The sequence below is a fragment of the Alligator sinensis genome, unplaced genomic scaffold, assembly GCF_000455745.1.
Source record: "Alligator sinensis unplaced genomic scaffold, ASM45574v1 scaffold1142_1, whole genome shotgun sequence".
In the NCBI taxonomy this organism is placed as follows: Eukaryota; Metazoa; Chordata; order Crocodylia; family Alligatoridae; genus Alligator; species Alligator sinensis.
In genome coordinates this window covers 437,391-460,498 of record NW_005842617.1, presented here as the reverse complement: position 1 = coordinate 460,498, position 23,108 = coordinate 437,391, and the positions used below count along the sequence as shown (strand labels likewise).

General features: G+C 40.6%; 1 protein-coding gene across 13 annotated transcripts in view; it reads right to left on the bottom strand.

Moving 5' to 3' along the window:
- WDFY3 (WD repeat and FYVE domain containing 3) overlaps positions 1-23,108 on the bottom strand; it is a 379,376-nt gene that overhangs the window by 5,134 nt on the left and 351,134 nt on the right. For 12 of the 13 annotated variants that reach the window (XR_003096142.1, XM_025215013.1, XM_025215023.1 and 9 more), the window contains 11 exons: positions 22,198-22,315; positions 19,729-19,835; positions 18,725-18,878; positions 17,056-17,147; positions 16,522-16,734; positions 8,547-8,694; positions 6,792-6,946; positions 5,328-5,486; positions 3,393-3,572; positions 1,281-1,463; positions 914-1,010 (listed from right to left, as the gene is read on the bottom strand). Coding sequence is in view for 12 of the 13 variants with exons in the window: in XM_025215013.1 (XP_025070798.1) it covers positions 914-1,010; positions 1,281-1,463; positions 3,393-3,572; positions 5,328-5,486; positions 6,792-6,946; positions 8,547-8,694; positions 16,522-16,734; positions 17,056-17,147; positions 18,725-18,878; positions 19,729-19,835; positions 22,198-22,315 (1,606 nt within the window). In the remaining variant the exon portion in view is untranslated. Of the gene's footprint in view, positions 1-913; positions 1,011-1,280; positions 1,464-3,392; positions 3,573-5,327; positions 5,487-6,791; positions 6,947-8,546; positions 8,695-13,467; positions 14,397-16,521; positions 16,735-17,055; positions 17,148-18,724; positions 18,879-19,728; positions 19,836-22,197; positions 22,316-23,108 lie in introns of those variants that run through there. The other variant, XM_025215024.1, reaches the window with a different exon arrangement.

Genomic DNA, 23,108 nt, shown 5'->3' with positions numbered 1-23,108 from the left:
GTACCCACACGACACTCGCCCTGAATGCTGGATCCAGCCTATGAGGCTGGTCTGTGGACCCAATCTGGCCCATAGACCCACCCTGTACTCCTCCTCTGGCCTGTGGGGCTGGATGGGTTTGATGCCCCCGACCTAAAAAGGACCTGAAAAGAAAACAGGAACAACATAAAGCAAGTAGCTTATGTCTGGAGGAGAGCTAGACAGGGGACGAAACGCATTCCAATAAATAAGTGTGCTTTAAGGTCCCAGACTGCCCATGTTCTGCTTTCATGGCATATTCTACAGAACTACTGCACTGAGCACTGGGGGAGGGGGTAACAAATATCCCTGACAAACACTAATTAAAATTTATAGAAAGTAAAAAGAGATAAAAATGGGTTTTTTGATTCTCGCAAGGTACCTAAACTCTACCAACTCTCCCTCTCCCTATTTAAAGTAAAAGACAGATAAAGCCAATGCCTATGCCTAGTGGGCAGAGAACTTCAGTAAAATCTGGTGCAAACTAACATTACTAAGACTATACCATAGCTTTAAGAAGTTATATTCCACCATTACATTTTGACTCTGGTATATGTTCTATTGCCACACATAGGAAAAGAAATGATTAACTGTTACAGGTGGCTTCTCATGTGACCCAATTCTTTAACAGGGGATATTACACAAATGAAATCAGATCACATGGGCCAGAGTTTTCTTATACACTGCAGGATAAAACAGAAACAACCAAGGAAGTCAGCGGAATTATCTAGATGGAAAAGAAGAATCAGATTATCTGCGAGACAGAATAGAAGTCTGTATGCAAATGTGGTTCAGAATGTGTGTCACCCCTTCTGAATTCTACAACTGCAGTACTTCACACATGCCAAACAAATTAAAACAAAAAGACAAGAGAGAACTGCTACTAGAAAACTACCTATTTGTGCTTCTTGACAATCCTCTTGCATTTCCAGGATCTCCACAGGCTCTGGAGCCGGTGTTTCAGGTACCTGCAAAAATTCCATCCTCCAGAACTGGATGGGGCATAAGCACAGAAGAAATCGATTGGTATCAATTTGATTTTTACACTTGCTGTAAACTAAGCCAGGCTCTTAGAATAGTGCATCTACACTACTAATATAGATCAGCTCAACAGAGCTACATTAGCTTTGCACAGAGCTGCACTATATTGCTTCTGCTACTCGCAAGTAGCTAGTTTAGTGCTAGCTTGGGTATCTCCATACAGCCCTGCCTACTATCAAAGAGTGCACTTATTTCTCTGTGCAAGGTCTCCTGCTACTTACTCGGACCACACCATCAGAGTGCCCCGTCACGATGACATTCTGGGTGTCCCACTCATTCATCTCTGATACACAGCAACACAGGATTTGCTGGCTCCGTCCAGTGAAAGTATTCACACTTGCTGTTGGGTTCCCATTAATGCTCCAAACATGGATGTAAGTGCCAGCACATGACACAATATCCCCCTGAAGAGAGGGAAACAAGCATACACTTGACATTTTAATTCAAACCCTAGCTATTTACAAAAATACTTAATCTGGGCTAGGGATAGAAATTACACATAAATAGGTATAAATGATTGGAAACCAGTTCAAATCTGTAACACAACAGAAGTTTGGTGCACATAGACTGCTTTCAAAATGGCCAAAATTGGTTTAAGATAAGCCTGGATGGATGCAGAATCAGACTTAACTGATTTAGGTTAAATCAGTTGATTGAACTTCTGTCCCAGATCCCCTCTAGATTCAAGTTAACTCACAGCATCCCAGGATGTTTTGCACCTCCTCCAAAACCTCTGTCCCCCAACTTGCAGGGGGGATGGGCTAGCCTTGGCCCAAGCTCTGTTCCAGCCAAGCGGGGAGCTGTGCTTTAGCACCTCCTGGCTTCTGACGAGAGCTGCTGCAGGCATGTGGAATCAAAAGTGAATGTCTGTTCACTTGCTTATCTGTTCAATCTACGCAGCTTAGACTAACCTGCGAAGACTGAATTGACTCGGCCTCGGGGTTTCTGACCGTCTCTATTAGCCTTGAGGGGAGACACGGGATAAGGTTTGGGTTTTTTGGTCCCTAGGCATGTTGTGTTCAGGGCTCTAAAAAGGGAATTCTTTGAGCAATTAGCAAGCACCTCTGCTTGAGGGGCTCACAGACATGCTTCAAAAGAGAACTGCAGACTCCCATTATTTAAAACTTTGGTCACAGAAAACAAGCATGGTTGCAGACCCTTCTGACAGTAAATCTAGTGAGGGGATTTCTCCCTCATTGCACTTCCAACTCAGGGCCAATGGTGTTTTCAGTGCTTTACCCAGTTAATCTAGTGCGATATGACCCATATCATCAGCCTCATTTCTTACAGCATCATAAAAAGAATTCAGGGTTTACCGCACTGTGACAAAACACTTATATGACAGCACTCCTCAGGCTTCAACTGCTGCTAGGCCAGCTAGCTCAAGGTTAAAACACTGTACCACAAGCTAAGATTTCTGTACCTGGGTGGGTTATGGGCAACGCATGAGTTATATACCTCAAGCTACAGGTGCAGTGGAGACAAATTCTCAGACTACATCTACATGACTGTCAGTGTAGCTCACGCAGGTATATCTTGGCTAGCTCAGGTGCTGCAAGTACCATAGCAGCAGCAGCAGGGTGAGCTGGTTGCTCACAGATTCATCCAGCTATTTAGGTAAATTTTGAACACCTCACTGAGGTCTGTAATACTCTGGGTGCATTGCCACCAGTACCCTACCTGGCTAGAGTAATTCTAGCTCAGGTGTATCCACAGGAGCTACAGTTAGGGTATGACAGTGTAGATGTTCTCGTAAGAGGTCTCAAGGTTGACTTCTGAAACACAAAGCAATTCTTCCTGTTAATCATTTAGAGTAGGTCATGGCCTACAGCATTTCAATAGCTAAGGGAATTGGACTTTAAGGTATGTTGACCTTTCTTCGTGGTTAAAATGTATTGGGTCATATACATTATATGTTCCTTCCATTATGTACAAGTGTTCTCCTAGGTTAATGAATGGGCATTCATTTTTTAGTGGGGTACAGCTTCATACCAATATAACTGTTAAGTGATTTGGAATCAGGCAGGCTGTAAAAATATATCCCTAAACCCATGGAAGCCTCAGGCATTGTATTCCTCTAGTTTTGAACAATATTGGTTCTGCTTAAAATATTTCACAGGAAGAAAGGACTTAAATCAACAGAGCTGTCAGGACTAGTGTGCTTTGGAACTCAAGCATGTGCAGGCAAACACCATGAACAAAGGAACTGGACTGACTTTCATAAAAGCCTTTTGTTATCTTGCAAGAAAAACAGCCTGGAACATTTGGGAATTATTAGCTCTAGTATAAATGTTTAACCTTCTTAGCATGTCACGCAACAGGCTGGTTCTTACCGTTAGTTCATTTATACAGAGAGCTGACACTGGAGCCCAATGACCTCGAAGCTGTGTTAGAAATGACAGTTTATTCAAATCCCATATGATACAGGTGCGGTCCCGTGATCCACTCACAATTATGTGGTAAGCTATTGATGCTGTTAAACATGTGACAGTGTCACTATGTCCAAGCAATGCCTGAAAAAGAAAAAAAAGAGGAAAAAAAGCATGTACAGGATTTATTACAGTGAATCGATTTAAACAGACAGGAAATGATTTTTCTGATAAACTAGAAACTTTATCAAAAGTGATCTAATGTGTTAGAAATAAATGGATTTTAGAGGACAGTATTTGGAAGTGCAGGGTATTCATAAATGAGGTTTTGCTGTATAGTGTAAACTGCTGCTCATAAAATAATTTAATCCATTCTCCTGCACTGCTGCCTGCAATACAAACACAAACAGCACAAGTTGTTCATACTGTTTGTCTACTGGTGCATGGCTTAATGGAGCAGTTTCACTTAAGAACTGCACCAATAATCTGTTAATAATCTACAGAGAGCGGTTTGGGGCATTTTACACAGTTTGGGCTCATTCACTTGACATTCAGGTTTTTAAAACTTAACTCTTTGAAATTTCAGTTTTAAGGGGTTTTATGACACACAATCTTCCATTAGGAAACACAATTCAGATGAATAAGACACACCACTATGGACACCTTTCCCCTTCTGCTTCTTTCAGCTCTAGCATGACAACACTTGCCTCTTTTCTGTAGCACCGTATGTTTTGGTAGCTATTTTAAATTAGTTTCTTATAGCAAAAGTTCAGTTAAGAACACAAGAAGTCCCCTATTCAATTTTTAGATGAGAACATTAGCTAAAAAGGAACTTGTGGCATAAACTGACACTGAAAGGGAAGTGGCTAACTTAAAGTGCCAGAATGGTGCCTTTTCCTTTGCTGACATTGTTACTTTTAAACCTTATTGTTATCTAAACAACTGAAACAGACGCTGTGAGATAACTCCCGATGCATTTGACTATTAATTAAGCAACTCAAGATACCCGGCAGCATCTCTGGTGCTCCGGCGAGACTGACACAGCTGGGAGCAGCAGACACTGGAAGAAAGTCTCTTTTTCTGAATACAGTTCACCAAAAAAAGTACCAGCCAAGATCAAGATGTAGTGTTAGAGAATTCATGTTGTACACTACTCTGAAATGCAAATTAAGTAACTTCTATATTTGTTCTCCTAAGTCCCAGTTAAATTGTTCTTTTTGTTCCTCTTGTAAAAGGCGCTTTACCTAGAACAATAATGTTTTAGATGTGTTTCAGAAATGTACACTCCACTCAACTCGGAGAGAGACTTGGTTCTAAATCCACCACTGGTGCATTACCCCAAAGGCAGCATGCTGAGGCAACAACTCAAGCAGCAGCATTAACACACTGTTAAGCAAGTGCAGCCTGCTTCTACAAAACCACACTGCCAAATCTGGCAGTTTTGTCTTCTAACACTTCTTTTCAGTAAAGCAGAAAATGTCTGCTTTTGAAGAGAAAAGGTGAAATGTTTCAGGAGAAGGTTGTTACAATTTAAAGGGGGCAGGGAATGTCCAACTCGGTGGGAATTTTGCAACCATGCCAAGAGAAAAAGAATCTTGAGTACTCAGCATGCAGTGTTTCAGGAAAGTGTGCTTTCTTCCCCCAGGAACACTTAACAGTGATTTTCACTCACACCCCTTTGAAGAGCACTTTGCTCTTTATGATTCTTTAAGGAACGTGGCTACTTCAGCTCCAGAGAGGTTTTAAGATGCTGTCAAAGATAACATTTTGTTTCAGCTTTAGCTCTGAAGCACCAACTAGTTGTCTCTGTAGGTTTGGGTGCACAGAGCCATGTCTCCCTACCTCCTTTGACTTTGGAATATCATTTTCTTAGGAAAACATGTTTTGTTTAGTTTTTACCTGTTTCAGAGCAAGTGTTTTTGCTTTTTCTTTGGAGGTGCCCATCTCCCACACACATACAACGGTGCTTGTTCCTCCAGTGATAACTAGTTTGGGGTTGGGGCAGATTGAGCACAGAATCTGCCCCCATTCTGACAAGCATTCATAAACAATCACTGCCTACAGAATAAAACATTAAGTTAGATAAGAAAGATGCAATATATGCAAGTTTGGTGTTTTGCTGGTGAGGTTTTGTGCTGGCATTAGTCAATAAAAGTAATTTTATACAGTCATCATCATTTAACTGTCTGGTATCTACAGATAACCGAGCCAGAAAGTTGGCTAGAAGCAACATAAACAAACTTCAGTCAAAAACACATTTTCTAGCTTCAGTGCCAAGGAACAAAAACAAAGGCACTATTTATAACTACTTAGGATTTGAGACTAATTCACATGATACATTTATTGAACAATTAAGTTGTGAACAATGCCAAAGCATGTGCTTAATCAGACAGTTGAGTGAGAACATTACATATTTGCTTTCAATAAGCACTGGTGCTTAATTTAAAAAATTGTTTTCCATCTCTCATACTCTTCCTCACCTGCCTTTCCTCTCTTCTATGATTCCCAGACTGAAAGCCACTTCTTCAAGAACAGAGAAAGGCTTAAATTTGTTTTGTTTAGTACAGAGAGGAGTGACGAAATGGCAGACATGCCCAAATGCTGGGAAACTTTGATCCTAAGCCATACTTTCAGGCTTAGGTCCCTCACTAGAGCCAAGTCCTAAGCTACAAATTATTAGTTAGCAGGTCTAGCCTTATGATGCAAGACACTTACTAACATATAGTAAAGGAAAGTCCTTGCCCCAAAAGAAGGTAAGCATTTGACAATGGTGCTAGGGCAAGGAAGTTGGATTAATAAGGAGGATGGATGCATTTAGCCAATCAAGAACAGCAACTGCATTTCACTATTGACCTGTCAAACTGTTTTCTGAATGCACCTTTCTTCTTGCATTACCTTTCTTGAAGCAAGTGGGAGTTGGTCTGAGTAAAAATTGGATAAATACCAAGCATACTTATCTCTTAAGTGTGTGCATGCATATTTATTTTGGTTATTTATGTAGAAGAGAACGTTTATCACTTGCTTGGGTGTCTCCCCTAATAGTGGAAGTTCCAAATATCTGCCACAAGATGGTGCCAGACCAAATACTGTAGGTTAGTCTTCAATATGGAAATTTAATATAGAAATCTTGACATTCTTTATTTGTATTTTGGAAATTAACTTTTTAATATTATTTAACTTCATTTCTCCCCTCCCATCATTTCTCTTCTGAAGACATCAATATAAACATTAACCCAAAAAGCAGATTTTTTTTGCTTATTCTTTCACTTGTATGCACATATAAAATTTTTAGAGTTGTTTCAGTAAAGAATACAAACTAAATTTTCTTTCATATGTCAGTAGAACAAATTTTAGATCACAAACCTTGTCCGACTCATAAGTTCCCAGTCTACAGCTGAGGTCCGCATAGCCCCATGCAAAAGTTTTATTCCAGGCAGGTGGAATGAGAACTTTGTTCTGTTCTACAGCCAGAATACCTTTATCCGTGCACACTATCTGTCCCACAGGCTCCTTGAGTTCTGAACAACAAAAACAAAGGTTTTGTGTTACTACAAACACCCAAAAGTACAGCCATTATATACTTGTTACTGTATGGTACTGTTTGTGGGACGACCCGTTTGATCACAGTGTTAATACTGTAATACTGGACTCCATAGATTTTTTTAAAACTGAAATCCTACACTGCTTATACTGTACAAATGTCAGCTTCAACTGCAAGGATGCCTCCTTGTTCTGTAATCCTATCAGCCCTCACAGTTAAGCACAATTGGTAATTAAATTAGATATCTCCTTGGGAACACCAAGGGACTGGCAAATCTTCAGGGGCACCCTTCCCTTTGCATCACCGGATGTACCATCTCAGATAAACAAGACACACAAGTGAGATGATAAATGTCTGAGGCTGTTAAGTGTCATGCAACATTTTTGTCCATTAAAAGCATTCATTCCAAATATCCAAGCCAAATAATTCCAAATGTCATATTTCTATTTGGTAATTACATCCTGCCTTCCTAATGTGCTCACACATTTGCAGAGGTAGGTATTCTTTATTTCCTGTCCTAGGTAGCAGTGTGGCATTGTTATGCTCTGTTAAACTACTGTTCTCTTTTTGTACTACAGAAATGGATGCATTTCAGCAATGAGTGAAGTAATCACCGTATTTGTCCCTTACCCACCTCACAGGAACATAATGTTTGTAAAGCACTCAAAATCATCATCTGGGAAGCATGACAAAAATTTGTGTTGCAAATTCTTCATGAACAATTTAGAATATAGTCTTGTCAGTATGACACCAATTAAGTTTAAGAAATGGGCTCTTAACCATTCTAAATAGGTTTTGCTATATTTCTGTCAGCACAAAAATTGAAATACACGGACTGGAAATCATTCTTTACAGCTCTGAAGAAGCTACTGACAGCCCCATTTCTTGCCAGTATTGAAAGCATTCCTCGGAGATACTAAGAAATTATCAACACACATATTTTGAGGTTATATGGAGCACTAAAGCTAGATTTTTAAGTCTGATGTTTGGTGGCAGGGCATCCCTTAGCGGTTGCATCTCAAATTCTAGAATCTGCTTTCCTCACTGGTTTCTGAATTTGTTGAAATTAAAACAAAATGCTGGAGGTACAGAGTGTAGTTTAGGCCAGTTCCCCACCTGTTGTTTACAAGAAAGTTTATATACATCTTAGTGAATGGGGTAAAATCTTCTGGTGTCAACAGGCGCAAGTCAGCTAGACTTGATGGCTCTCATGAACAGCTATTCTAGGATAACGGCTTGCAGTAGGTGTTATTACAATGCTTTGCCACTAGATAGCAGCAGTTTGCCTTCAACCAACTGCTAATCCAGGAAAAAACTGCAGGCAGATAATACCTATGTTAGTGTATTCTTAGCCCTGATTTTTTCCTGGCATAACTGTACAGCAGATTCAACTAAATTACCTGGCATCAACATGTTATTTGTGTAAGCCAGGTTACAACTGGGGCCTTAAATTGGTAGATCCAGTGGAATGTAAGATGCAGAACATCAGAAAAATCAGAAAAGGGGACTTTATCCAGCTAGAAGTATGAATGCTCTGACAAAAGATCAGAAGCACGTATTACAGTACTGAATTTTACCTTTCACAGGGGCAAGAGAAGGTCTCAAATTGTCTAAATGATGGAAAAAGATCTTGTCACTTGTGGAACCGGGTGGGACAGACATTCCAGCAGTCTCTCCATTGATTCGGCTTCGCACTCGCTTTGGAGGGTGTGGTTTCTTGAACAGCTGTAGTGTAGCAGATCAAGGGTAATGGAGTGACAGCACTGTATATTTTCAACAGCAATGGCTTTTTAAAATTTACCAACAGTATCACATTTAATTTTAAAACAATGCTGCAAGTTAGCAGCTATTCACGCAATTCCTCTGGTGATGTTTACGCTGTATGATTTGGGAGAAAAATATTAAACCAGAACTAGAAGACAATAACCTAAGCATTTTACAACAGGGTAGAACTAAGAGTAGAGTGCTGCAATTTTATCTGAGACCAATCAGGAGCTTCTTTTTCACCTTGAACAAGTCACTAATGCTGTTTTAACATCATTATCATATCTTATAATCACTGTAAAAATGAGAATAAATAGAAAAAAACCAAACAAGAATGTCTCTGCTCTCCATTGGTGCCCCAGGATAAAACAGGTTAATTTTCACATACTCCTCACTGGGATACCTGGATCTGACATATGTGGAATGGAGAAGAAATGCCTCTCTACAGTTGGTGGTTGCTGAAAGCAGCTCCTTTGATGCTCTAGCCTGCATTCTGGCACACGTGTAACCTGACTGCGGCTAAAATTCTCTCCATAAAGTTTGCGACCTTTCAGTGAATTTCTCTATGTTGTAAATGGGTTAAGAGCAATGCACTATTTCTTAAAAAAAATCTTTAAATTGGCAGCTATTAGCACATGACAATTTTGTGATGAGAGGACCAAATGAATTTAAATGTTTGAGTAATGCACACTTCATAATCTAAAATACAAAGCCAATAAGCTATATGTATTTATTCAGAAACAGCAGACCACAATCATGGCATAATGTTATGAGGAGGTAGGGAATTGGACCACATATGGCAGAGATGAACATATCCTGGCTCACAGCTCTTTTCCATGGGATAAAGAGCAAGGGAATTTTCAGTGTTTATTACTGTGTCTCCACACTGGTATTTTCAGCATTGTTAAGCAATCAGACCACACATGACAATATTAAAAGTAAAAACATAACCTAAACACAAAGTCATTATAAATACTCAAGTCGAATGTTTCATTTAGATGTATCTTATTTCCGCCATGACTATAATCTTGTAAGCTTGTGTTTAAAAATACTGAAAGGGGGAGTGAGGTTTAGAGGTTGAAAGGAAAGGAGCCGCTACTTACAAAACAGCTCTTTGAGTCAGTGTGTCATTTACACCTTATGTTGCAAGTTTGCATGCATGCATGCCACACACTTGGGTTCAGAGACTTTATGCCTAGTGGTACTCATTCAGCCTTCATGTGCCCATCTGTTTATTGTGTTTTGCACCCAGGATATAAAAGTGGCAGAGTGTGCCTGCTGCACCTCAAACTGCCATGTGTGCAGGAGGAGAGGGCAGAAGATGGGCTGCAGGATGTGCATGTGAAAAATAACACATCTCAAAAGGACTCCAATTAAGGGTAAGCTAGTTCTCATTCTCCTTCAAGATACTACCCATATGCATACTTCACAGGTAGCAACTTCAAAATAAGGTAACCTGACTATTTGGAAACAAGAATTAAGTCTCAGGGGGACATCCTGATAATGCCCGCTTTGTTGAACTTACAGCCTATCACGTGGAGGACTGAGAAACTGTTTCCACATTCGTAAGATAGTCTGCAAAGCCCCAGGTGGCCATTTGACAGATGTCTGGGGTAGAAACTTTTTAGTGATTTGGCTGACATGGTCTGAATTGTGCTACCGGCCAAAATGTTATGAACCAGTGAGAAGCAGAACTGCTCTAGCTCAAGAATGACCCAACATTTAAGCTGTAAAGTGAAAGATGCTGCCCAGAGATAAACTATCTGGGAGCAAAAAGGCAAGGATATGAAATACCTAGATGCGAGATGCACAGCATCCAGAACCAGTCGTCTCAGCTGAGTTATGTAAGACTTCATTAAGAACCCTAGGAACCTCAGGATAGGTATGCAATCAACTCCTTGTCCCCAAGATCAAGGTGGCATGAGGGAGGGACTGAAAGCTTAGATATTTCTTGAGATAGGACTTCTAGCACTTTTTCTACAGTTTGTGTTGTGAACAGGTCTGCCTGAGAAATGGCAGTCTAAAAAAATACTTTGAAGGATGGAGTCCTTGATGGACTGGAGATCTGAAAAAGAGCATCTGCTTAGGCCATCCATGTGCATCTTCTGAGGGCAAAACGGGTGCATCAAGGAATAGCAGATCTAATAGCTGATGCACAGAGGGGAAACAAACATGCTCTGTCCTGTTTACTGATATATAACATAAGCATGGAATAGCTTGTATCAACTCTTCCCAACATGGACTGTGGAGAAGATCTGCTGGCCTTGTTGACAGCCCTGATATCTAACATATGAATATGCACCTGTGCTTCTCATTCAGGACACACACTATGGATTTGCAAGTCATACACATGTCCCTAAGACCAGCAATGAAACATCTAACACTGTAGTTCTATAGAGCAGTGGTTTTCAACCTTATTAGACTCAAGGCACCCCTTTGAAAATGCCAGCTCTGAGCTTTCACCCATTTTTTGACAACACAAAGATAATAGAACAATTCTTTTGATGCAAAGCACTCAGAAAAACTGCAACAGATCAGAAGTTTTTTGACACTTTGGATTCCTATTTGAAATCTCTGGATTTATCTTGTGAATTAGGTATGGGAACACATACACGCAGTAGGGAGAGGCAAGTCTTGGCTATCACGACAAGACTGGCCAACAGGAATGAGACTGGGTTGGTTAGACTGACTGGGCAGGTTAGGTTATGATAGATGTCACTATCATGAGCACATCATGTTGAAGTCCCTCAAGACTGCTGACAGGCTAAAGGACAAAGTCTTGTTCTGACAGTGATTTGTAACCTAGCATGCACCTCTTAATTTCTGTGAGGTGATATAACAGATATGAAAGCAGCAAGCACCTTGAAGGTCAAGTGTTCCTTCATTTCTAGGAGTCGGGACTCAAGGGGCAGCTTATCCATGTGGGAGGAAGGCTTGATAATTAGCGACCTTGAGCTGTAGGATCACTGAAGAATATACCTTTGAGCTCCTTGTCTTCTGGAGTAGTTTTGCTCTGGTCTCCTTTTTTAACAGCTGCTGTCTCTTCTAGGGGACAGGAATGAATAATCTGTCCTCTGCAAGGTTTTTGGTTGTAGCTGTGTTGGCCTAAAGACATAGGCAGGCAAGGTTCTTTGAGTGACATCTTTTATTAGACCAACCGAGTAGCTGGAAAAAAAGTTTTAGGAGAGCTTTCAGGTGCAGTCACCCTTTTTCAGGCATAGGGAGTCTCTGCTGGTCTTAGAGAATGAGAGAAGGTCCAAGGAATGAGAGAAGCTAAAAGTGTGACAGGATGTCAGTGAGAATATAAATAGGTAGAAATTAGAAAGACAATACAGGCAGGGGAAAAAAAGGCCAAAGGGTGACAGCAGCGATAGAATACAAGGTAGAAAGAAGCTGTCAGTGAAAAAAGAATTGGTAGATCAGGAAAACAGGAACGAGGGATGCAGAAAGTATGACAGATGTCTGTGAAAATATAAATAGGTAGAAATTAGAAAAGACAAAACAGGGAAGAGAGGGGGAAGAAAGCAAGGGCAAAAAGGCCAAAGGGAAACACTACAGTGATAATAGTACAAGGTATAAAAGAGAGGCTCTCAGAGAAAAAGGAAATGGTTGAAAATCAGGAAGACAAAAGGCAGAAAACTAGGGGATAAAGGGAGAAAAGGTGTGGGAAAAGAAGAATGTAAGAGGTTAGGGTCAGGCAGGTACCTGATGAATCAGATGTCAGGCAGGTTGTAATGCGTCATAAATCCAATGTCTATATTGAGTCCATGATTTTTTGTATCCAGTAGATTTATGAAGCGAAGTTTGTAGGCTTGTTTAAGAAAGGAGTCTCAGACCAGCAAAGACTCCCTATGCCTGAAGAAGGGTGACTGCACCCAAAAGCTTGCCTAAATTTTTTTCCCCAGCTGCTCAGTTGGTCTAATAAAAGATACTACTCAAAGAACCTCGCCTGTGCTCTGCAAAGCATTTTTAATTTCTTATCCACTACACTAAGGTGACAGTTGTTGTAGGCACAGCTTGCCAGGCCAACTGGGCAGGATCTACTACTGCCTTGTTTATGGGTATGGCCACGCTGAGACTGAGCAAAGAACATCCATCAGTTTGCATTATCCTGGGGTTCTCAGCTCTTCCATGAAATCTGAAGAGCATTTGTCACTCTTCTTGGAGTTGGAAATCTCTTCCTAAAGAAGTTTCTCGTGGGGGCTGTACCCCACCTCCTAGCTCCTCCCAGAACTTTACCTGAGAACTTTTTTGGTTCCACGCCAGTAGGGCTCATTGTTTTTGCGACAGGGAGACCAGACATCTGAAAGTATGTCAAGAGGGACTTGGGGAGCTGTAACAGGGAACGCTAGCCCTGTCACCAGAAGACAGGTCGGCCCTTTTAGGGCCACAACTTTCTGGGCACAGAGGGGGTTAAATGCTGAGCCTGGCCAGCTAGTCAGCTGACTGGAAAGGGCAGGCCAGGACTATAAAATCCCTGGGCAGAGCAGCAGTAGCGCCAGCAGCAAAAGGGGAAGGAGTGCGTCCCAGAGCTCCATGGAGAGGCTTGGCGAGCGGTCCAAAGGCAGGAGGAGGGAAACTACAAAAGGACCCTGGAGGGACGGCAGCAACCCCAGAAGAAAGACCATAGCCGACGGTGGGGACCCAAAGCATGAAACCTGCATAAATGCTGCCTTCTTTAATCACCTTTTTTGGGTGACAGTTATTGTACATGTACAGGACTGTGCATATTTCTTTTTTTTTTTTTTTTTTTCTGAATAACACCAGTGGTTTGGGTAATGTTACCATTTCAAGTCTCTTTGTGAAGACAAACTAAACCTTACATTATAAAATCAGGTCGAATTAGGAGAGAAGATGAGAAGAAGGAAAGGAAATGATCCATGGAGGTTGGAAAGAGTAGGTCACTAGACTCATTTCCAAGAAAACAGTTTGAGGACACCTAGGGTCTACTTGGAATTGGGTGATTATCAGGGAGACAGTCACAAGGCTGTGTGCCTTCCATAACTTTAGGGTAGAATTCAAATTTCTGGATGATTACTCACACTGTGCAATTTTAGGGTACCTTTATGTATTACTGTATTGACAATAGGGTTTGCTGGGCTAATTTTGAAAATTCCATCATGGAGACAAATGACCACATACTGGAGTAATTTACATTATTCCATTGGTAATGTGTTTATGATTCTTGTTGGGGTCGTCCTCAGTTTAAATGTGAGGACTACTTGTTCATACAAGTTGAATCCCACATGACAAGGAGAGGAGGAAACTTTCTAGAAGTATCTATTACAATATGACAAAACTAACTCCTTTTATCTGGGGAAATACAATAAACTTCTTTAAAATGCTAAATAATTTAGTAAAAGCTTTCAAATAAAATGTTAACATCTTTCAAGCTTCCATAAGTATAAACTGTACCGAAAATCTGCCATTTCCTTTCTGTCTAGTGACGTATGCTTGCTTGGCAGAACCAAAATTTGTAAAAACAAATATTTACATTCAAAGTTTTTTTCAACAGTGATAGTACAAATGACTGGGAAGGTGTCAAAGCACCTTATCAACCTGGCAAAAAAATGGAAAACAACACAACCCTAACTAATATTGCTGCAAGAAAACTGTCAAAGTTAAACACCCCAAGCACCATCTCGAAGTTGCACTGGATCACACTGAAAAAAACAAGGGAGACTGTGTAAAGCACTGCACTTTACAGCAACACATAAGCATTTTGATTACTGAAGTCTGTTAGATTTGTCATTTTTATTTTACGAGAGTAAGGAGAAGAAAAGAAACTCGAAGTCTTTTGAACCAAACTCCAAGAATGCTGACCATATTTACCCACATACCATACACACACTTTCCCCAAAATCAGCTCTCCCAAACTGCGTCTTAAGTGGGGAAGCTGATTTTTCTTTGCAGGAATACATGCATGGAGAGGCTGTCAGTTCTTTCTGGTCCAAAAAGCAGAAGAGCTGGAGTCTAGCAATAACCCTTTCAGAGCTGCTAAAAAATCTGCAGTAGCTATTGGCTGAGCACTGTAGCTTGTGCCTGAAGCAGCAACTGAACTGGCTCAGGGCAAGTAAGCTGTTGCATGCAGTCTGTGGTATCTTGATGAGGCCTGTGGTGTGGAATCAATATTTTATTATCTACAGGAAGTTATATAAAGAACTATTTGCCATATAGGAGAAATAGTCTTGTTACTACCCTTGCAAAGGTCTGGGGCCTAGCCTGGATGTTGTCCTGCCATTCCACAAGCCTCATCAGTCCATGTTTCCAGGAGGACTTACTCTGTCATACAATCAGCCACAACTCTAGAACATTTTTATTTTTCTACTTTCTGCCTTTCAAAAACAAAGTACATATCTGATCTGGGGGTATACGGTACTTAAAGAAAATACAGTATGCCAGATACCCATATCACTCAAGGATGGATTCACCTGCAAGTGATTCTACACTTAGAAAATTAGGGTTGGAAGGGAGCTGAGGAGGTCATGTAGTCCAACCCCCTGCTTCAAGCACAACCTTCCCCAACTAGATCATCCCAGCCAAGGCTCTGTCTAGCCAGGCCTTAAAAACCTCCAAGGATAGAGAGTGTACAACCTCTCTGGGTAGACTGTTCCAGTACTTTACTACCCTCTTAGTGAGAGAGATTTTCCTAAAATCTAACCTAAACTTCCCTTGGCGCAACTTGAGAACATTGCTCCTTGTTCTGTCATCTGTCACCACTGAGAACAGTCCAACTCCATCCTCTTTGGAACCACCCTCCAGGCAGGTGAAAGCTGTTATTAAATCACCCCCACCTCCCTCAGTCTTCTAGTCTCCAAACTAAATAAGCCCAGTTCCCTCAGTCTCTCCTCAGGAGTCACATACCCCAGGTCCCTCACCATTTTCACTGCCTCCTGCTGGACTTTCTTCAATGTGTCCACATCCTTTCTGTAGTGGAGGGACCAAAACTGGACACAATATTCCAGATGTGGCCTCACCAGTGCCAAACAGAGAGGAAGAATAGCTTCCCTCGATCTGCTGGCAATGCTTCTACTAATGCAGCCCAGTATGCTGTTAGCCTTCTTGGCAACAAGGGCACACTTTTGGCTCATATTAAGCTTATTGTCCATTGTAACGCCCAGGTCCTCTTCTGCAAAGCTGCTGCTTAGTCATTTGGTCCCTAGCCTGTAACTGGTGCATGAGACTGTTTCGTCCTAAGTGCAGGACTTGGCACTTGTCCTTATTGAACTTCATGAGATTTCTTTTGGTCCAATCCTAGACTGTCGAGGTCTCTCTGAATCCTAGCCCTACCCTCCAACATACCTACTATTCACCAGAGCTTGGTGTCATCTGCAAACTTGCTGAGGGTGCAATCCACCCCATCTTCCAGGTCACTGATGAAAGATATTGAACAAAACCAGCCACAGGGGGCCTTTACTTGATAGTGGCTGCCAACCAGACATTGAACTATTGATTAATACCCTTTGAGCCTGACAATTTAGCCGGTTTGAGTCCACTCACTCAACCCAAATTCCTTAGCTCGCTTGCAAGAATGTTGTGAGACTGTATCAAGTCTTGCTAAAAATCAAGGTACATCGTGTTCACTGCTCTCCCTGCATCCACAGAGCTAGTCATCTCACTTGTAGAAATAAACTTATGAATCCCAAAGGCACCATTCAATGCCACAGGCAAATGAACAGACGTGTATTAAGTACCTTAAAAATTTTGATGCAAGATGGCAGTTCCAGTCAAAACACTTGGATCTGGACATGTGGCAAATAGCTGCAATACGTTAAAGAACATTCTTACCTGTTTGGGTATCTGCCCGAAATTATTAATGAATCCTATTGTAGCTGTCTCTTTTAATGGGTCATTTATGTTGTATATGTCCACTTGCCCCTCATAAAAGAGATGATGGAAGACATTTACAGCTTCTACTGCAGCAGGGCCTTGCTGTTTATACCCAAAGATTAAGTCAATCCATTCATGCAGGTGGGCACTCACAAAATCACATTCCAAAGCCTGTAATTCAGATACATACATTAAAAGTGAGCAGGTCAGTTACTAACTGAATCTATTATCCGACTGGTGGATAAAAATCACAGAATATAGGTGACCTCTAAGTGAAAAGTGGCACAAATGCTCCCTCCGTTGCTGCTTCAGCCTACAGTTACCAGGGAGAAGCAGCCACTTGTTTGACAGCCCATGGAAACCACAAGGTCTCTCTCACAGGCAAACGGAAAGGTCATTATAAAAGGACTGCATGTAGATCACATTGAATTTGCTAGATTTGGGTTTAAGTCCAAATAAGCTTTACGTAGCTGCTGTTAAAACGACCATTACCTCACGATGAACTCTGATAAATTCACGAGGATCTCCCTTTGCCCATGGGGGCAGTATCACATCTCCAAGCTTGGTGCCATTTTGCTTGCAACCTACAAAATACATTGAACTTTTTAAATTTAGAAATGCACAGTGTCTCACCACCACCACTGCCACAATAAAAAACAAAAACAAAAAAATAGCCCCCCACCTCCAACAGTTGCAGTGGCTCATTGTTTATAGGACTGATTTTTCAAGAGCCTTTACCAAAAAGACAATTATACCAATACTTGGTTCTAAGATGAGGCTTTGTTTTCCCCATAATGAATGGGGGGCAACTTGCCTTGGAATTGAGTAAGTAGGGTAGTGTAGCATATCCTGGTATATATTTACAGATATGGAGTTGCCTGTGAGAGTAACTGAACAGTTACCCCACAGGCTTGATTCTGACACCCCACCACCACCTTGCTTAATTCAAGAAGTGCTACAAAACCCTATCCTGAGTTCACGGGGTTGTAGGTGCTATTAAACATCAATTAAGTTTACAGAACTGGATCTTTTAATCTTTTTCTGACTGGGGTTTTAATTTTATTACAAAGACGATATAAAAGGATACAAACAAGACTTTCAGAGCATAAGCTAACCTTCAATAGAGGTTAAAAAGGAACTCTGACAATGATTACTCTATTAGAGTTCCTTAAGCCTACTTGCAAAGCGTTGGGAACTGGCTACTGTCAAACTAAAAGGACCATACATCTAGACAGATATAACAGTTACTACGTTTCTGTGCATGAATTTGGGATTGGAGAATTTCCCAAGAGCCTGGAAGCCTGAACAAAGGGTTTTTTTGCTTCAGCCAGTTTGATATTTTTAAAAAGGTAGGAGGATTTGTCAGCTCTGCTATTACTATTTAGTTTGCCACATAAGTTCCAGGAAAAAAAAGATGATTCAATGCTGTAGTGACCAATATCAAGCTGTTGCAACTTAACACTTATGCCAGTTTTCTCTTTCAGAGACAAACCCACCAACCGTTTAGTTCTATTTTACTGCAGCTGAATAAAAAAAAAAAAAAAATAGTGGAAGATTAATGGCCATCACTGAATAAAATCTTCAGATAAATTTTATAAAATTATTTCTAAAAGTCAACACAGTCAAATGCATATACAAGGCTGAAAAAAGAAGACACAGCATGTGTAGACAATAGGCTCTACTGCTGAAACAGCTGTTGAACAATGATTGATTATGTGGCAAAAAATAAAAATATACTTTATAGAAATTCTATTAAAGCATAATTTACTGAATGTTAGAATCAGTTTTAAACAAAATGCTTCCTTTGGAAATGCAGTTTCTACTTAAGCTGTTTAAAATGAGTATTCAGCGTTTCAGAGTCTCGCTTTAGTCTTCTAAAAGAAAACCATCAAAAGGTTTAAGCTTATTGTGGAACTACAGTTCCTGTATCCTGAACCATTCAGGTTTTCCTATACAGTATGGCATAAATATACAGCACTGGGGCATACAAACTCCAATAATAATAATAATAAAAACAATTAGGTATTAGTTCTTGTTAGCCAGTTGCCATTTTTTGCGCTGTAAAATAAATCGTTACGCACATTTCACTAAATTTTTATGTCTGACTGACTTGTACTGTTTTCACATCCACAGTAAAATACTATCAGCTGCTTTTGCCTACCCAGATCAAAGTTATTGGAATTGAGCAGGAACTCCGGGAGGTAAAAGAATTCTGGGATGAGCTCCTTTACATCTGCCATGTTGTGCTTTGATGCTGAATACCAGGCTTCACGCACACTGTGAAACATTCTATCAGCCAGGTCAAAGTGGCCACCCTGTGGAATGAAATGAGAAGCATCTTTATATTAGAACGTCTCTCAGCATAGCACATTTGGCCAAGATCTATAAAAGCATAGTGGAAACTGATTAGCCATTTCATTTTATTATTGAAATGGTAAACACAATTCTTTCTTCAACAAAAGGGGCTTTTAAGCTATGCCTTCCTCTAGAAGTGGCTTCTAATTAAAAAAAAATGTTTTTTTGTAACAATGAGGAATAGAAAGCATTGAAACATATATTGACGGGACTTTTTAAAGAACAGTATTCTAGCCCTATTCCAAATATTCGTTTTTTTGGTTGAAATGCTGTCTCAAAGAAAATAAATGTCCTCGCTCAATGGCTTCCAGCTAAGACAATATTTAAAATTTAGCACTGTGAACCCAATTAATTCTCAAGCTGTCAAAAAATTCCAGACTACAGAAATGTTTGGTTAATATTACACTTAATACTAAATTAGCTCTTTAACCGACACATCAGTTGAACAGATTAATCCTTCAACACTTGAAAAATCACAGAGAAGCTGATACATACTATCATCAACAGATGAACAAAGCAGACTTTGGGACACCAGTTCACTATAAAAAGATGTTTTGTGTCTGCTGAGGATTGGTGCCACAGACATTTTTGAGATGCTTGTTTTCAATTTGAGGAACGGCATATCCTGCCCATAACAGCTCTGCTTTTCTGGAACACTAATAATGATCATCAAGAATATTATGCAACTATAGTTTTTTTTTCCTCTGACAAGAACGGTGAGAATAAAGTTACTTGATTAATCACATTTCTACTTAAATTTCAAATTTAAAACAGGCAAGAAACAAGGAAAAAATAAGTTTTATAATATACCTGTAACCTTAAGAATATCTGTGTAAAGGGCTCCATTCGGACAAGATAAGAAGCCACTATCATGGCAGATGAATAATGAGTCCCATAATGATATGCTGGAGTTTCTCCTGTTGAAGAAAGGCACAAGTCATAAATGAAGAGGAAATAAAGAGGAAATGTTCATAGTAAAATCTGTACTAAATTAAAAATGTAATAAGTTTAAGAGGTGGCAGGCAGGAATAAGCGGTTCGCTCTGAACACATCTGCAGTTGGTCCTAATAGCTTTCACATTTGTGGAACTATTCAAACTTTATGAATTGAAATTGCAGCTACTTAAATTTTTGGCAGCAATCCACTCCTTATCACTCAGTAGTCTTTTGCCCAGCAATACATTTAATAATTACTACTGAAACATTCCAAAACAGACTTTTGCTGAAGGAGCATTTTCACTTTTAACCTCTTCTGTAATGGAAGACTTGGGCTCAAATATTTCTCAGAACTGTTGACTACACGTTTTGGAGAGACTTTAGTTCATTAAAACTGTCTAAAACAAGTAACCATCTGTATAAATATATTCATATAACTGTGGTGGGATGTTGAAGGGTGCAATTCTTTGCCACTTGCTGGTGTCAGGCAGCACAATAATTTTACAGCAACAGTTTTAAAACTTCAGTGACCTACTAACATGACAGGTAAACATGCATTTGAAGCCTTGGGCCATATGGTAAAAGCATATAATTGTGAAAGCATGTTGCCTCACAGAAGCTTTGGCTCATGCACAGACTCCGCTCTTAGCATTGAATAATTTCTTTTCTGTTGTTTAATCCCATTAATCAATTGTTACATTTTATATAATATGACAGATTTTTTTTTACCACATTTATTGTGCTGTTCAGATGAAAGATATGGTGATTACTTAAATATATACGCTGGGAAGTGGAAGGAAAAGGCTGGAGAAAAGTCTACAGAAATAATGTTTTCTATTTCTCAGTATTCTTGATTTTATTTCAGCAGATCTCAAACTACACTCTTCGAAGAACAGGCTAGTCATGTGATGAAATTTCATTTGCAGATTACATTAAAACTGCTCAAAATATACCGCTTTCCTAATATGTTTTTCCTTTCAAGCAAGTGTCATAGTTTTACACAGGGATTATGTGATTGCGAACAGGAGGGTAAGTAGGTGGTCCATTTTTAACGGTGCTTTACATTATGAAAAGGGTTTTTTTCAAATGCTATATTTTACTCTACTATATTTTATTATTTTTGGCAGCAACCAGGGTTTCTTAATGTAGTATTCTCCATATCCTTGATGGACTGACTCATGTTTCTCTTTTCAAGTACCATCTTTTTAACATTGTTATACAAATACCATAGAAACCCAGTGGGGAAGTGATACATGTGCATGGGTATAGGCACCTAAAGAGGGAGAGGATTATACCTTCCAGTCTTGGGGCAGATGGGCTGGCCTCACATTACAGCAGCAACAAGTTACAGAAACCTTAACTTGGGGCTATAGCTGTGATGGTTCCTATATGGCAGTGCATACCAGACAACAGCTGGGGCCCAGAGATAACCAAGCCTTTGACATCCTCCCATGCCAGGGATACCCTGGGCGGAAGATGCCAGGAGGATTATATGCCAGTACTGCCTGTCAGGAGCCCTTCTATGCGAGGGGCATTCCTCAGTGGGGGCCTTGCTTCTTTTAAAAATGTGCACTGATATGACTCATTCCACCCTTTGTGTTCTCCTCATAGGGCACATCCACACATGCAAGCACATGCGCTTGCAGCAGCTCAAATAGAAGCGATGCAAATTTGAGCTGGGGGCTTTTTGCCTCAGTGCACGTGCCCGGACATGCACTTTGTTGTGGAGTAAATTGTGCCACTTGGGGCAAAATAACCCTGCCTGGCTTCTCCCGGATCTGCAGCCAGCGGGAGCTAGAGCCTGTGGCCAGCAGGGCAGTGAGAAGCTCTGGTCACTGATTCGATTCAGTGTGAATTTCTGAAAAAAATCTCCTCCAGCCCTCAACCCTCTACTTACCTGGCAAGCTGGGTCCAGGTCCCTGCAGCTTGCACTGCTCCCTGCCCTGCATGGGCAAGCAGCATGCTTCAGCAGTAGGGCAAGGGTCAGCCATAGAGACGCTCTGGCAGACCGAGCCTCCGGTTGCCCCAATGCACAATCTGGGACTGTGCCCTGCCCCGTTTTTTCCCCCCGAGCTATTGTTTGGCCCCTAGATATCCAGGGGTCTAATTTTGCCCCTGTGCTGCAAATTTGCAGCATGGGGAACATTTTTTGGCTCCTGCACCTGCCTCTTATAGCATATCAAAGGGGTTTGAGACACTGCAAGAGGCACGTGCGCGCTTGTCTGGACGCGCCTATAGGGTTTGGTATACATCTGTGCAAAAGGTCTGAAGGGAGGTCTTGTAGGAAGAGAAGTAAACCCAGTCACCTGTGCTCTCCAAGTTCTGCACTTGTATAGTCACTTACCATTAGGATCTTCCCAGTCTTTGTATCTCTTCTTATACTGAGCCAGTCTTTCATCTGTCTGTGCTCCCATTGGTTTGGCCAGGTTTCTGAATGTCTTTGGATTCGTAAGATCCAGTTCCTTTAAAAATAAAAACCCAGACACATTTGTAAAAGCACTAAGCACCAGTGGGAACATTCTTATGGGTGACATGGTATCGATTTTCTTCCCAGGTCTAATTTTGAAAGCAACAGGAATTATTCAGATCAGCCAATTAGTAGGGCTTCTTTTTTTTTTTTTTTTTTTTTTTTAATTCAGTCTGATTTAAGAGGATGCCTTTTATGATATGCTGGCAAGCGATAGGCATTTTGCCTCATTTCCTACAAAAGTACCCTCAGCTGCAAGTCATCATGACAGCTCCTTATCTCCATTCTTCAGCTGCCAACCTATGCAATCTATTGCACAGAATGGCTGCCAGGAGGTAATGCTCAGGCTAACACTAACAATACCATTTCCATTTACAAAAATCAAATCCATCACATTCACAAGCTTGGGGCCAAGGATCCTGACAGCCTTGACATGTCCCAAATAAAAGTGTTTATGGCCTAACATTCACTGGGAACCATTTTGGGGAAATAATGCAAAGATTTATAAGAAACAAATACAAGGCATTACTGCTTTCATGTCTGTATTAATAATAAGGTTGCCATGCAAGACCATGGTCTAATATTCCCAACCAGTTCTGTATGGGCAGGGGCAGATCCCCGGAAACTTCAGCAGTTTTGCACAGGTATAAGAATGAGCCTGCACAGGTCTCACTGTAGAACTTGAGCCTTAAGTAGCCCACAGAGTGGAAGGATATATATATCATAGCATTAGAAACTGAAATCAATCATTTGGAAAACTGGAAAGGCCTTAGCTTCACTGTGGAAAT